Source organism: Sprattus sprattus (genome assembly GCF_963457725.1).
Source record: "Sprattus sprattus genome assembly, chromosome: 13".
Taxonomy (NCBI): domain Eukaryota; kingdom Metazoa; phylum Chordata; class Actinopteri; order Clupeiformes; family Clupeidae; genus Sprattus; species Sprattus sprattus.
This window is the reverse complement of record NC_137911.1, coordinates 10,982,217-10,998,802: the sequence shown is the minus strand read 5'-3', so window position 1 is coordinate 10,998,802 and position 16,586 is coordinate 10,982,217. Positions and strand designations below refer to the sequence as shown.

At 42.4% G+C, this 16,586-nt stretch overlaps 1 protein-coding gene across 4 annotated transcripts in view; it reads left to right on the top strand.

Annotated features, from left to right (window-relative positions):
- The window catches only part of daam1a (dishevelled associated activator of morphogenesis 1a), a 66,083-nt gene extending 51,888 nt beyond the window's left edge, over positions 1-14,195 (top strand). For 3 of the 4 annotated variants that reach the window (XM_080849568.1, XM_080849566.1, XM_080849567.1), the window contains exons 17-27: positions 741-770; positions 1,706-1,803; positions 3,560-3,644; positions 5,611-5,717; positions 7,182-7,270; positions 7,704-7,872; positions 8,046-8,153; positions 8,396-8,456; positions 8,912-9,043; positions 11,421-11,591; positions 12,063-14,195. In XM_080849568.1, the coding sequence (XP_080705694.1) occupies positions 741-770; positions 1,706-1,803; positions 3,560-3,644; positions 5,611-5,717; positions 7,182-7,270; positions 7,704-7,872; positions 8,046-8,153; positions 8,396-8,456; positions 8,912-9,043; positions 11,421-11,591; positions 12,063-12,272 (1,260 nt within the window). In that variant the 3' untranslated portion in view covers positions 12,273-14,195. The remainder of the gene's footprint in view (positions 1-740; positions 771-1,705; positions 1,804-3,559; positions 3,645-5,610; positions 5,718-7,181; positions 7,271-7,703; positions 7,873-8,045; positions 8,154-8,395; positions 8,457-8,911; positions 9,044-11,420; positions 11,592-12,062) is intronic. The other variant, XM_080849569.1, reaches the window with a different exon arrangement.
- The last annotated feature ends 2,391 nt before the right edge of the window (positions 14,196-16,586 follow it).

Here is a 16,586-nt window from a genome sequence, read left to right as displayed (position 1 = left end):
CACACACGAATCACTTACACTACTGGCTGGGCCCAGTGACCAGTTTGGTGTCTTTACATGAAACAGAGCGTGTGTGATAAGATAGCATTCCTGGACAAGAAGTGTATTGCTAATGCTATTCATAGTGTTTTAACAGTGGTCTATGAATTTCCAGACACCAGACCACAACAAAACAGAGCTGCTGGATATTTATCTAGCCTCAGTGTATTTTTATCAGGCTGGAACTGGGGGAACGTTTATGAACTTTGTCAACTTTCATGGCCTGACCATAACAGTGTATGTGCTAACGCTACTGCTGGATCACCTCTCACCAGTCTGGTTTAGTCTTCAGTGTGCGTATTCATTCATTTGCAAGTCAAGTTGTGCACTAATATTAGCCATTGTACATTGTACCTCATTGTACCACTACATGACTAGCACATCTTTTTTAGCAACAGCGTATTTTATGAATAACAAAATCAACATGAAACCTCAAACCATGTATTTAGCATGAAAACCCCCGACACATGTTGCTTTAAAATCTTTAGATCTGCTGACAGCATTTCACAGTTGCCTTTAAAGTTTTGCGCCCTTTCTAGGCCTCTCCTTTTGCTCCTATCGCCTGCTCACTTTTGTGTTCCTGCTTGTTGATGTACTGATATGGCTTCCCCCTCTTCTCTTCCTGTTTTCTTCTCTGCTAATGAATGTTGCTCTTCCCCCCCCCACCTCCCCCTACCCTTTGCTCTTCATCTGCCCTCCAGGACTTCCTTACGCTCAATCACCTCAGACAGGTAAGTGGTCTCGCCGTCAGGACCTTTAACCTTTATCAGCTCGCTTCACTTTCACTGTCTGTTTGCATCATCTTCATCGCAGCTCACCCTTCCTCATCCTCATCCGATGCTCTCGGACAGCTCGCTTGAGCTGTTTGAAAGGTCTCCCCCGTCGTCGTCCAAAGGCATATTTTAGTGATTATAGGCCAGTCTGGTCACATTATGTCATGTGAACTGCAATTTGAAATAAAAAAAAGAAAGAGGGAATGAGGGAGAGACGAGTGGGAAAAAAAGAAAATCTCATCATGTTGATGAATGGACTGTTTCAGCTTATTAGTGACCAGTTCAAGATGTTTCTGAGCATAATTAGCCGAAATTGGATTTGTAGCATGCAGTCAGTTTCGCTAGCAGCTGGAGTTCTCGCAACAATAAAATAAGGCCAGATATCCGTTTGCTAAAAAGCAAACCTATGCCCCCCCCCAAACCCCTGTTAATCCTCCTCCCCCCAAATAAAATATATATACTCCATGGCCAGCCATTTCTACAAAGTCTGTTCCCCAGCTGTTCGCTTGCAATTAAAGAAATAGCGCTGTACAGGGATGAAGGATTAGTCGGGAGTCTCTCTGTGTTCTTGGTTTGTGTTTCATTGGCCTGTGTTTGTGTGTCTTTGGGATGGCGATGTATCATATTCATGTTGGTCTGTTATGTCTGCTGTGTTTGTGTAGTTGCTATGGATATGAGTGGTTCATAGAGGGTGAATTAGACAGTGTGCTTCGAGAGGCCCCGGGAAAGCCTCACAGTCCTTATTCTGTAGACAGCACCTCTATGAGATCAGACTTCAAGATCTCACTCATGCACTGTAGAAATATATGAAGACAGATGGATTGGTTTGTGACCTTATTACTGTGTACAACGGTGCTGTGATTTTCATATTGTTTTGTTTGTGGTCTTTGCAGAAAGACTCTGAGGATGACACAACAACAACAAAGAAGGTCAAGGAGCTGTCGGTTATCGACGGCCGGCGGGCGCAGAACTGCAACATCCTCCTCTCGCGGTGAGTGCTAATCTGTCGTCAAACCTCGTTTCAACTTTCGCTTGAATGCCATGTTGTCTTTTACACTTTCCATTACCCACTCCCAGGGGTCTCCCCTTATGTCCGCCTTGAAACCACGCATAGACGTTAAATTATATTACGCGTTACGTCACGATCAAATAACAATCGAATTGCGCTTTATTCCGCTTTGAGCGATCGCTCGTTTTGACACTCAGGAGAATATTCGTCACGGTTGACAGTGTGTTAAAGGGCTCTCGCCAGCCAAGCATTACATTTAATCTTTTTAATGGGATGACTTTGGCCAAGTTCCTCTTCGGTTTCATCGCTGCTCTTCAAGGGTCGTCATGGAAACATGCAAGTATACACACTCAAGTACACACGTATGAGAAAACCGTGTTTTTTCTCCCTCGCGTTCCTCTTTATTGGACAGCTGTGAGCAGGGACCCTGGAATTTGGGTTATTTTATATCATTTCCTGTCTCCAGAATCTTTTGTTCGCAGTCACCCAAAGCACAACCCCCAACACACTCGCACACACTGCCCCCCTTCTGAACAGCAAAACAGCTTGTCTTCACTCCTCAGTCTGTGAGTCTTCATGACCTGTCCGTAGCCCCAGAACATTCCCTCACAAACACACACATACACACACACACACACACACACACACACACACACACACACACACACACACACACAAACGCACACAATATCTCCCTACTCCCTTCTATGAAGCTAGTAGTGTTCGCTCTACCTTAATGAGGTGTGCTGGCTTCGGCTCCATCCAGCTCTCTAACACTCTCCAGCTTTTACTGCGAGGCTGTTCTCGGCCCAGTTACAGAGTTCCTGGCATCATGGCCGGCTGGGTTGGTGCGCTCCAGCGGCGATGCTTTTCAACCCAGTCCCTCTCTATCCCAGGCCTCATGCCACCTGTTGCCCTTGGCAGGGTTCTCGGGCTCTCCGTGGCACCTCGCCTGGAAGAGCAGGTTTCTGACGTCTTCCCGGTGCTTGTTTAACCATACATGACAACCATGGCCAGTCCATGATGGAACTCTCAAACTCGTTTTCCTCAATGATGATTTAGTTTAGACTTGTGGATACAAACCTGAGATCAGCAACAAGGAATATCCGTATGGTCGACTGGCTCAGCATGTAAATGGACACAGTATATTGTGTCACTCATTTGAAAGAATCTGTCTGCACTAAAGCCCACTGGAATAACATCCTGTATATGTCTGAACGGGTGTTAAAAAGTTGCCTCTGCATTTGCAGATCTTCAGTAAGTGAGGGCCTAAAAAGGGAGAGTCAATAAGTACTTCATATGTTCAGTATCAACACTATTTCTATTAGGCCTGTACCCGGTCCTAATCAAGCATTATCGTATCAAACTTTGCAGAAATGTTTTCCAGTTTATCACCATTCCAATGAGCTTGTAGCATTCACATTTTATTGTGTACGCACATAAGCCAGCTGAAACCTCAGAAGGACCTCAGAGGAAGTGTGGTTCAAAGTTGTTTTTTTTAAGAAACCTTGTGTGCAGGATTAGAACTAGTTTTGCCTCCTCTCTGTCAAATTAAGCAGTTACACACACTGCTCTCATATATCTGATCTGGCAGGTGTGGATGTTGCATTGTTAAATACAATCACATTTGCAACATCAACCCAAATGCCTGCACATTCCCACTGAACCCCAGGGCTTTAGCTAGTACATGTAAGGCATCGTTTGAAACAAATCCAGACACTTGTTGTTTCCTTTTCAGATTGAAGCTGTCAAATGAAGAGATCAAGAGGGCCATCATGAGCATGGACGAGCAGGAGGACCTGCCCAAGGACATGCTGGAGCAGGTGAGAGATGGGACCCCATCCACAGGCTGAGACTGAAGCAGAAGATCTGCACATGTTTATGTTAGCCCTATGCTACTGAATGCAACATATCTGGAGTGGGTGGCTATATTTAGGATGTGTGTGCAAACGAAATAGCTTAAAATGGTGACCTTGAATTGTTGTAATGGATATGGCCACTGTCTGCAATATCTGCAATGGAAGGTCATCTGAAAGAGGGACTTTTTAAAAAACACTTTGAATTAGAAGCCAAAGCCACCCAAACAGAACTGAGTAGAAAATTACAAAAGTGCAAAAAGAATACAACAATTATTTTAAGCTTTCAGCCAGCAAGATTGGATAAGTCAGTCAAGCTAAATATAGATAAAGATTGATAAATCTTCCATGAGCATGTACCTGTGCTCCGTCCAATAGGAATGCTAGTTGCAACCAAAGATACCCTCAATTCTCAGTGTATTCCTCCATCTTGTGTATTTCCATCAGGCTGTACCCAGTGAGTCACAGTAATCACGGAGACCATAACGTGACTAACTGCCTTCTTCACACAGGCTATGCCAGACCAATATCGGAGCAATCAAATGTTTTACTGGGCTGCTTTGATCTCGATTCATTCTAATTAAAGAAATTAAAGAAACTCCGCCATGTCGTTACTGGCTGCTGGGGCATTCGTTTGCGGCTGGACGATGCATGCTGATGGAGAACATTTAGAGGATTGGAGAGGAAGGCATCTGAGGGCTGTTAGGAAGTCTGCCATGATATGGCCCAGACACCAATTATTTCCAGCTGCTTGGTGCTATCTCCCTCTCTCTCTCTAGCTCTCTCTCTATCTCTCTCTCTCTCTCTCTCTCTCCCTCTCTCTCTAATTTCTTTCAGTCTCTCTTTTCTTGTACTTCTCTCAGTCTTTTCCCCCACTGTTCTGTCATATCCAGTCAAGATGAAGGGCTTAATCCCAGAAGCTGAATCCATCATAGTTGGATTAAGAACTGCTGTAGTATCAGGAGGATTTTTTGGAAATCGAGCAAAAGTAGTCCAGACAGTTGACAGTCAAGCACTAACAAGCTTGCCAACCTAGAGATAATGTCCTTCATATGTTCTTGCTGAAAGAGCCGTTCTTTCTGTCTTCTCTCTCTCTCTCATTTCTGTAATGGTATATTATTAGGGTCCATAGCATTCCATGTGAAAGTCTCTTTTTTGGTGCCAATATCTCAATGTGCTTGTTTAAAGGCACAATATGCAACAATTATGCTTCAGGATTAGGGTTAGGATAAGCAGTTTAACCTTAAAATAACAGCTTAAAAAAAATTGGGGCGCTACAATGACTTTTAATATGGAGAATTGCGTCCGTGCCAATGGCATAGCAGGGTCGATAGGCATATAACTGCCTTCTGTAGTTTTGCCTGCCGATGCCCGCCGACCTGACTTTGATTACCTTCTGCCGATCTAGTAAGTAGCTTATTTGCCGTCTTGCTTAGTCTTGTGTTGCACATGATTGATGTTTGACTGTGTAAGGACAGTCGTTGAGTAATTAGTTTGTCATAATGTCAAAGTCAGCACATTTCAAGAGATTTCGTTAGTTTTAGCTGCTAGCATACCTTTAGCGAATACCTATTAATCCTTAATGCACCTTTAAAGGGAGGATGCTACTACTTTAAACCCACTAACAAACAACCAGTGCTTGTGAGAAAGGGCAAACAGTGCTTCTGAAAAAAGGGCGACTTTGTTCTAGGATACCTTGTAAGAATAAAGCTGACAAATCATTGCGCATCACCATCACCTTTAGCATAGAGAATAGTCTGTAGTGTGAGTGGTGAAATTAGGAAAACACTCCACACTGTACCAGAATGGAGATATTTGTTAGTGTTGGCCGCAGTTAGAGTCTCTCTAACTGTAATGATCTCTTTCTGTGTGTGTTTGTGTGTGTGTGTGTGTGTGTGTGTGTGTGTGTGTGTGTGTGTGTGTGTGCGTGCAGCTGCTGAAGTTTGTCCCAGAGAAAGCTGACGTGGACCTGCTGGAGGAACACAGGCACGAGCTGGACCGCATGGCCAAAGCCGACCGCTTCCTCTACGAGATGAGCAGGTACATGTTACACGCTGTTACACACGCCACACTGACCTAAGACCTCACAAGTCAGGTCAAGTGAAAGATTCAATAAGGAACTAAACAGTTACAAAGCTGTTGTTATTCAGTAAATTGTCCACAGAGGTTTACTGCATGATATCCTATACCAACCTGTATTCATTACTCTGGGCTCAGATACAATCCCAGGGAGGAGTCAACCATAGAAGTCATGTCTGATCTTTAAGACCTTTTTTGTGACCACTGTTTGAGGGAAAAGACCTTATTGTACTAAGATTAGACCCTTATGTCTCCCCTTGAGTTTAGATCCCTTCCCTGTTTTCCACTCATGAATAACAACGTACCTGGCTTAAAGTTACCCCTAGACAATCCTCATTCGTGCGAAGCAGAGATCATTAGTCTGTATCAGCGCAGCTCATCAAACCAGGCCCTGATAAACCCCTCCATGGCATACTGGAACCTATTATACAAACTACACACTGCAGCGTGACGCACACTAAAGCAGTCTGTGGTGTCTAGACTCCTAAACAAATCTAGCTGTCCTGAAGGAGAGTGTGTGTGTGTGTGTGTGTGTGTGTGTGTGTGTGTGTGGCGGAGGGTTGGCAGGGGTTGGGTGGAGGTGAAGGTTATGACTCAACATATCCAGGACAGGGTAGAGCTCTCATTATTGTGTTTGAGGGACAGGAAGGATTTCATGACTCAAGGCTCCCCGGGTGCTTCAGGATGCCTTTGGGATTGCTGTCATTTCATAGTGAATAGTCATATATCAGTCAAACAGTCTGTGGTCACATCGCTAGCTAACTGTGACCATCAGATGTTAATGAAAATAGACCATTATCTAACATAGTCTGTTCTTCATCAGAGAATTCAGTGATTGACTTGGCTATCAGATAAGCCCAGATGGACAGCAACAGTAGTTTAAGATGTAGATAAGAGTTGACCAGAGTTGCCACAAACAAGTTGCAGGTGCTGGATTGGAACTCTTACTGCTGTGTTTTATATGGAGCTGGGAGACTTCCTTCCAGGAATAGATGGCTCTTGTGATGTTGTTGCTGTGCGAAAACAATGAAGCTATGGAAACGTGGCTGTTCTGTTCTGGTGGAGGTGGCGGAGGAGCGAAGGGATGTTCTGAGTTTATAGTACCAGCCAGCGTGTTAGCGGAAGGTTTTTAGCATGTGATAAAGACCTTTGCATCAGCTAGCGTCATTATCTCGCCCCGAATGTAATCCTTCTTAAATGAGTTACCCCTTTAAAATGCACATCGTAGGTCTGTGAACCATTAGTCATGGTGTTATTCTGACGAGCATGATGTATGTGTCTGTATGTGTGTGTGTGTGTGTGTGTGTGTGTGTGTGTGTGTGTGTGTGTGTGTGTGTGTGTGTGTGTGTGTGTGTGTGTGTGTGTGTGTGTGTGTGTGTGTGTGTGTGTGTTTGTGTGTGTGTCGTCATTTGTTTGTGTGGGCAGAATTGATCACTACCAGCAAAGACTGCAGTCCCTCTACTTCAAGAAGAAGTTTGCCGAAAGGATCGCTGAGGTCAAACCAAAAATTGAAGGTATGGCCAAACATTATGTGGTGAAAACAAAAGCTGAATGGCTCCATTATTTCCAGATACACCAGTAACTATAGCGACCCAGCTGATTACATTTTCTTTGAGTAATCTATGCAGACCACAGTGCTGCCTGTGGGACCCACTCAATGGAGTATCTACTGTACACACCCAAGAGGCCTCAGTGTGGCCAGAGAAGTGCTTTGGTTACGCTGTTTTATTATCAGTTTTACTCAGTTTTATTGTCATTTTTTTATTGAGGGAAAGTCTGTGCATATCTATATTTTCAGATGTTTATCTGCAATTTCCAGGGAACAAATGCATAACACACAAGTAAATCCAACTCGGACAGCGCTGTTTTGCCCATGCTGTTTTATTGTTGCATTTTATTTTATTAAAGGAAAGTCTGTAAAAATCGGTCCTTTTCCGTCTTTCCCAGCACTTTCCAAGGCCTCCAAAGAGGTCCTGAACAGCCGCAACCTGCGGCAGCTCCTGGAGGTTGTGCTCGCCTTCGGCAACTACATGAACAAAGGGCAGCGGGGGAACGCCTACGGCTTCAAAGTGTCCTCCCTCAACAAGATCGCAGACACCAAGTCCAGCATCGACAAGTAAGGAGAAGAATCCTCCATCTTGTGACTTATCTTAATCTACTGCATCAATGTAGAAAGAGTGTTTGTGTGTGTATGTGTGTTTGTGTGTGTGAGTGCATCCACATGTCTGTCTGTCTTTTTGTGTGTGTCTGTGTGTGTTTAAAGTCATACTCTCTACTTGTCTTGGTCAGGAACATCACTCTCCTGCACTACCTGATCACCATCCTGGAGCAGAAATACCCCAAAGTGGCCGTGTTCCACGAAGAGCTGCAGAATGTTCCAGAAGCTGCCAAAGTCAAGTAAGAACTATAAGACAACCTATAAAGTCAAAAATGTCATATAACCCTCCATAGTCACATAATTTATCTCTCTATTGATCTTAAACAGGAATGAAATAAAAAGTTTTCATTGATTTAGAACGGAACATTACTATGACTTTGGTAATGAAGAACACAGAGCGAGGGACATAAAGCGAGGAAGGACATTTGTTCTGTGATCAGTTTAATGGGACCATGTTTGCTCATTTCCTCTTCTCTCTCAGCATGACAGAGATGGAGAAGGAGATCAATACCATACGCACCGGCCTGAAGAGCGTGGAAACAGTGAGTCTCTGCCTTTACCTCCCCTTTCTCACCGCATGGCGCTGTAAGTGGGGGATGGGGGGGGTGGACTCAATACTGATCTGTACTTCTCCAAAAATGAATCAGCTCCTTTAAAAAAATCAGTTCTAAAGCGAAATAGGTCTTAAAAGCTATTTTGTTTAAACCAAAAATGTATCAACCTGCATGATTACTTTATTATGAATATTCCTGGTATATAAAATACATTATTTTGTCATGTATTTTGTCATGCATGTGTTAAATATGGCGCTTTATACAGATCGTATGTGTGATGCAGAACATCAGCAAAGTATTCTGTAATGTACTACAATGTGCTGAGGATGAATCATATATGTAAATGTAGTATTGTAGTACATCATCAATGTGATAAATGTGCTTATGATACTACAATTATTGTATTGATAGTGGGTCAAATACTGTCCTTCTGTACCCCACAGGAGCTGCAGTACCAGCGGAGTCGCCCCCAAAACTCCAACGACAAGTTTGTGTTGGTGGTGAGCCAGTTCATCACGGTGGCTGGCTTCAGCTTCTCTGACGTGGAGGACTCCCTACAGGAGGCCAAAGAGCTGGTGAGACACCCTAGGTCTGGTGCCTGGGGCTGCTGAATGTGCCCATGAACCCCCTGGGAGGTCAGGGGAGGCCAGTAGACGGCGGCGGTAACGGTGGCGGCGGCCTTAAAAGTTTTTATGGGAGCCTTGAAGCGCAGACTGGTGTCTAACTCAAACCCGGTGCTCCCATGGATGCGGTAGCAGCGCATTTACGTTAGCTCAGCGGCCGCTTTTGAAGTCCCCACTCTTAAAAAGTTTGGAATTACCCATTCACCTTACCTCATGTGGCTGTGTGTGTTTTACAGCGTAAGGGTTAAATCACCTGAGCTTGCATACACACGTGTGAGGGTGGGGGTATTAAAGCCTGGGGACGCTGGAGTCCCTGAAAGTTAAAAAAAAATAAAAGAGGCCCAGTTAAATTTGAACTGAGGTGGACCAGGCGTATCGCTTTCAAAGGCGGGTTTCTTTTAAAAAGGGTTTTAAGGCTGCTCTTATAGTGCCCTGTGGAGTCTATCAGATGCCGTGGTAATGTCACCGAGTAATTTATGTGTCAGGTTACCATTGGTAATGGAAGAAAAGGACGAAATAGCAGTGTGTAATTTTCATATATATACAGCCGCGGAAAAAATTAAGAGACCACTTCGAAATTATCAGTTTCTCTGGTTTTACTATTTATTGGTATGTGTTAAAGTAAAATGTACATTTTAGTTTTATTCTATAACCTACTGGCAACATTCCTACCAAATTTCAAATAAAAATATTGTCATTTAGATCATTTATTTGCAGAAAAATGACAATTGGTCAAAATAGCAAAAAAGATGCAGTGTCTTCAGATCTCGAATAATGCAAAGAAAACAAGCTCATATTCATTTTTAAACTACACAATACTAATGCTTTAACTTAGGAAGAGTTCAGAAATCAATATTTGGTGGAATAACCTTGATTTAAAATCACAACTTTCATGTGTCTTGGCATGCTCTCCACCATCCTTTCACATTGCCGTTGGGTGACTTTATGCTACTCCTGGCGCAAGAATTCAAGCAGCTCGGCTTCTTTTCATGGCTTGTGACCATCCATCTTCCTCTTGATCACATTTCAGAGTTTTTTTTATGGGATTCAGGTCTCGAAATTGGGCTGGCCATGACAGGGTCCTGATCTGGTGATACTCCATCCACACCTTTACTGGCCTGGCTGTGTGGCATGGAGCATTGCCCTGCTGGAAAAAACACTTCTCAGAGTTGGGGAACATTGTCAGAGCAAAAGGAAGCAAGTTTTTCTTCCGGGACAACGTTGTATTTTGCCTGGCTGAGGTTTGTAAAAGACCATAAGGATTGAACCAAAGCCGACTGGAGGGTCTCCTAGTTCGTCTTCTCTGATGAGTCCAATTTTCAGCTTTGCCCAACACATGGTCGTCTGATGGTTAGACGGAGACCTGGAGAGGCCTACAAGCCACAGAGTCTTGCACCTATTGTGAAATTGGACTCATCAGAGAAGACGAACTAGGAGACCCTCCAGTCGGCTTTGGTTCAATCCTTATGGTCTTTTACAAACCTCAGCCAGGCAAAGTACAACGTTGTCCCGGAAGAAAAACTTGCTTCCTTTTGCTCTGACAATCCCATAAAAAAAACTCTGAAATGTGATCAAGAGGAAGATGGATGGTCACAAGCCATGAAAAGAAGCCGAGCTGCTTGAATTCTTGCGCCAGGAGTAGCATAAAGTCACCCAACGGCAATGTGAAAGACTGGTGGAGAGCATGCCAAGACACATGAAAGTTGTGATTTTAAATCAAGGTTATTCCACCAAATATTGATTTCTGAACTCTTCCTAAGTTAAAGCATTAGTATTGTGTAGGTTAAAAATGAATATGAGCTTGTTTTCTTTGCATTATTCGAGATCTGAAGACACTGCATCTTTTTTACTATTTTGACCAATTGTCATTTTTCTGCAAATAAATTATCTAAATGACAATATTTTTATTTGAAATTTGGTAGGAATGTTGCCAGTAGGTTATAGAATAAAACTAAAATGTACATTTTACTTTAACACATACCAATAAATAGTAAAACCAGAGAAACTGATAATTTTGAAGTGGTCTCTTAATTTTTTCCGCGGCTGTATATGTGTGTGTGTGTGTGTGTGTGTGTGTGTGTGTGTGTGTGTGTGTGTGTGTGTGTGTGTGTGTGTGTGTGTGTGTGTTTGTAAAGAAACATATATTTAACTCAGGGCCGGTATAGTCCTAGAATAGAAACTCACATTAAATGAGCACCTGTAACACATCAGTTAGAGGAGAGCACCTTTCTTTGTTCTCAGTGTCGTATACCTTCCCCACAGCATCTGACCGACCCCACATTCAAATGTATGACCTCAAAATGACCTCTGACCTCTGTTTTCACCCTAGTTCCAGAAGGCGGTCACCCACTTTGGCGAGGACCCTGGCCGTATGCAGCCGGACGAGTTCTTCGGGATCTTCGACCAATTCCTGCAGAGTTTCTTCGAGGCCAAGCAGGACAACGACAACATGCGCAGGCGCAAGGAGGAGGAGGAGAGGAGGTCCAAACTGGAGACTCAGGTAGAAGCCCTCCTCCTCATCACCACAGCTCTACAGAAGAATCAGACAGTGTTCAGTGTAGCTTTTCATCGCTAGCACCCACCTACTATGACGCTGGGCTTCTTGTTGTGTGCAAAATTCCTGAAGACAAATGAAGCTGGAGCAGATCAAAGCACCCCCTGCTTACACACACTTCCACCCACACACCTTTTCTCTATGTCTTGTGCAATGCCAAGATTTGTCTTTAGACTTCAGTGTTTGTCTCTATATTTTTGACAAACCAGTCACCAGAATTGCAATTTGATAGATCCTTATTGTTAACAGAGGTGAAGTCTATTTGCTCAATACCCTCTGCTGTCCCTCTCATTCTCTCTTTCACTCTCTCGCTCTCTATCTCTTTCTCTTTCTGTCTCTCTCATTCTCTCTTTCACTCTCTCCCTCTCTTTCTCTTTCTGTCTGTCTCTCTCTGTCTTTCTTTCTCTGTGCTCTTAGATGAAGGAGCAGAGGGATAAGGAGCGTAAGGCCCGTAAGGCGAAGGAGAACTGCGAGGAGGACGGCGAGTTTGACGACCTGGTGTCGGCGCTGCGCTCAGGCGAGGTCTTCGACAAGGACCTGTCCAAGATGAAGCGCAACCGCAAGCGGCCCAACAATCCCAACGCCGACAGCGGCCGTGAGAGGCCCGTCACCAAGCTCAACATCTGAGAGAGACTCTCCTGATGCAGATGTGTGCTTTTGTGTGCGTGTGAGTGTGTGTGTGCGTGTGCGTGTGCGTGTGCGAGGGAATGCTTTTTCATTACTGCCCCCTGGTGGGAGATCACCAGATCACGCCATCTCTCCCCCACACACACACACTTTTTTGGAAATCTCAGTAACCTCCTTTTTTGGCAAGCAATGTCCCTGCGACAAAAGCATAAAAAAAACTGATCCAGTTGACATGGGAGAGAGAGAGAGGGAGGACTTTGCTTTTGTTCACTTGTACTTAAAGCACAACATATAAGATCTCCAGGTCACTTTGTCTGGAAAGAAGAAGAAGAAGAAGAAGAAGAAGAAGAAGAAGAAGAAGAAGAAGAAGAAGAGGAAGGAAAAAGAGACATTACAAACAAACAGACGAGAAGAGTGTGGAGAGAGACACTCTAGCTACTACCTGTGCTGGCGGCCAAACACCCACTTTTTGTAATACTTTTGAAAATGCTTTTGTAATGATTCTGATTCTAAATGTATATTCTGCAGTTTTTGCATGGGGTATGCGCACTGACACACTTTGTTTGGACAGAAACACGAAACATGTCCCTTCATCCAGTGCCACCATCATGACACAACACTCTGTTTGGACTCGTTGAACTCTGATGACACAGAACATAAGCTAGAGATCGCAGCAACACACACAACACTTGCATATGTCTTTTTATTTTGTATTTATAGTGAGCGGAAAGGTTTAAACACTTTTTACAATTGTTACGTTGTGGCCATTTTTGTGTGTGTGTTGTTGTACGACGTTGAAACCAGGGCTTATGCACTAAACAGTCTGGTTTGTGTAATCTCAGTTCCCCAAAAACAAACGATGCAGTCAGTCTCCATCTCTCTGTATTACTGCATGAAACAGGGATTAACCGTAGTTTCACACAGGGTTGAACGCAATTGAAAAACTAGCCGCCACGCTGATGCACTACAGATGACCCCCGGAGAGACCCTCTCAGAACCGTTCATGAAACAAGACCACACAAACACTGCGTGTACTGCCAAAACATGCTACTCTCCGAGCACACGAGTCAACCCAGTAGAATACATCATCTCCATATACTGCTCCCTCTTTTCAATTATAAACAGTATACTCAGTTAATAGACCTCCCACCAGCAGATGCTAAATATCTTTTTTTCCAAGGGCACTGTCTTAATGATCTGCTTGTTTAATGCCATTTTAAAGCACAACTTAAGAAGTGAAGATGCCATTTTTGTTATTACTCTTTAAAACCGTTTTTCTTTTTTTTCTTTCCCTACTGAGCTTTTATAGTATAAATATTTACAGAGGCAATATCACCTGAATAGTAAAATATATGCATTCCTATCTGAAGAACGTAATGAAGCAGACGAAGTTGTCAAACATGAAGTGTATATGTGAGAAGGGGGAGGGTGGGGTGGGATGGGGTGTGTTTTAGGCCTGTTGTGTAATGGGTCTGTACAGTTTGGACTTATTTCGGATGGTTACCAAAAAAACGAGAAAAAAAAAAAAAAAAAAAAACAGTCACTAGCTCCTCCAAATGAAACACTGTGTATTTTATTTTGTCAAAATCTATGCATCCAAGTGAAAAAGATAACCATTGTCCTTGTATTATGTGTCTTATTCCTCTGAATGTTTGTATGTGTATGTATGTACATATGTACATATGCTCATTCATGCATATCCTTCTATTCGCACCCTTGCCTGACTATCTCTTGTTGATCAGAATCCCCTTGACTTCATTTTATTTCTTGCTTTCAAATAATATTTCCTTTCGGTCATTCTTTCACCATTTGTGATAAGTTTATGTATGTGGGTTCTTTCTACATAACGTTGTTTTTTATTTAAGATGGCTTTTTTTCATGTGAGGTTGGTGATGCATAAATAAATCTGGAGGTTCTACAGTGTTTGGACAGCTCATTCATTTTTCTCTGTACCGTCATCGAGATGCAGTTCAAGGGCTGATGCTGCCATCTAGTGGCTAATATGCAACATGCAGCCCGATATAAATAATTTTTCTTCACAACAAAACTGAATCACTCACGGACTGGGAATAGTTAAACTCTTCCAAATGAAATGAGTGTGTGGAGAGCTGGAGAGCTATAAGTATCTCAGAATGGTTTTGAATTGTCTCTTGAATTGTTCAAAGCATAAATGGAAGCTCTTTGCATATAGCTGTTGGTAAAATGTATGCCCACATACTGTACAAAGCTTTTTGTAGCACAAACATGAACTTTTTCCTTTTGTTTTTATACAAATCTTGACGTGTTTGTACTTTTGTATGAACAGAAGGTCATCTTGGAGTAGTGAAACATTCTCTGACCGCTCCATTTACTAGTAGATGTTGTACTTTTTTGTGTGCCCTGTATGTCATTAGCAATGTGTGCTTGTGCATGCACTGTTGGTGCATGACTCAACATGTCACAAAGATAATTTGAGACAGACAGTCAGAAAACAAGTGTCAACAGAGAACAGGTCAGTTTTCTGATCAGACAAATTTCATTTGGTGAAAATCACCAGGATTGAACTGTGTCTTGTTATCTCTTAAGAGAGCATGAGATAAGAAATAATTGCTATAAAGTAGTGCAATGGACGCATTTTTTGAGTTTTATTGTTCAATTCTGACGCATTACCTTATCAATATAAATCATATCGTTTTCACAATTATCAGACAAAATCAATCCATCAAATAATCAGACAGCAAGCAGTAAAATGGTATTTTATATATAATCAAGAACTCAACATACATGATAGATATTTAAAACACTAATTTTAGAGAACAGTTAAACCAAATAAAATCTGTAGAAAATGATGTGCTTCTGCATGGGGAAACACTGAGTTTTCCTTGAAGAAAATACTTACAAATGATGTTAAGGAACAGATGTGTATTCTTGCATCATTTCCCTCTTCCTACCTCTCTGATACTCTGCACAGATCTCCAACAAGTTGCTTATATCCTACTGTGTTACAGCCTATGCTATTGCTACTACTGTGTCCAGTTTTGTGATATTTGAAACGCTAATAATTTCCCCATTAATATGAACACTGGCATTTGCATAATTTGTCCCCTGTGTTACATCCAAGAACAAGCAGTTCTTAGCTTGTTATTGGACATTCTTTGCTCAAAAATGTACATAGTTGCACAAATTCAATTTGTAAAAGATCTGCTGGCTCGCATAAAGAAAGGCTGTGGTTTTGCAATTATGGCATGCATTGTGAATACATATCATCAAAAATTCTGTCAGATTTTGAAGCTATCCTCTGATAAATAATGAATCACAATACTGCCTATAAAGTCCAGTTCAAAGGAGGTAACCAGTCTTGTAAGAGGGGCATGCTATGGAATTTGCTTCAAGCAGAACCGCAGAATTTGGCTGTTGAACGCTACATCATTCATGTTCTTTGTAATTAACTGAACAGCACATTCATGTATAACATCCTCTGAGATATTCCCTACAAATCTGTGGGGGTCATAATTACTGTGTCAGTTTTAATAATACATGTTTTTTGGATAATACGGTGCTACAGACCATTACCAGAGTAATGACCATGAGGTGGTGAACACTGACTGATAGAATGTTCCAGAGGGCCTCCCATAGAACACCTGTAAGGGGATGCACATTTCATAATCGCACCTGTGACGCCAACTAACATTATTTAGGATGGGGGAACTCAGGTGGGATTTAAAAGTCTCTGTGACAACTAGACCTCATATGACAGTAGAGATCATTCGGATTCAATCTGTCAATATCGTACAATAGAAATGAGCTGGGCAAAGTGTCAGTTGATAAAAAAAGATGATTTCCCCTGTAACAGAGGTGCAGCTTTAACAGAATGTTGTCTCTGTCCCCCACTCCCCACCTAGCTACTTGGGACAGAGTGGAGAACATCTCTTGTGCAATTCCATATCAGACGTTAAACCCCACACAACATAGGCTAGAATGACAAAAACTGTAACATATTTAATTTGCATTAAAAACAAACTACTGATGTGCTATGGGGATGATCTGTCTTCTTGATATCCCATAAATAACAGTATGTGTACTTGATACTTAGCTTCAAAGACAGTTTCCTTCCAGCACAGTAAAATAACATGAATTAAGGTGGGGTGTAATTTGATAGCCTAATTCCAGCTTGACATTCACCTCATCAGGAACCAGGAGCAATTATGACACAAACTGGAAACATGTTCCTATAAGGCATATTTGAAAAACTTGTACCATGTCTCCTTGTCCATTTTCAAGGCTTTACATGTTATATCTGGGTATAAAAGACTGCTGCGCCGAAAATTGACATTT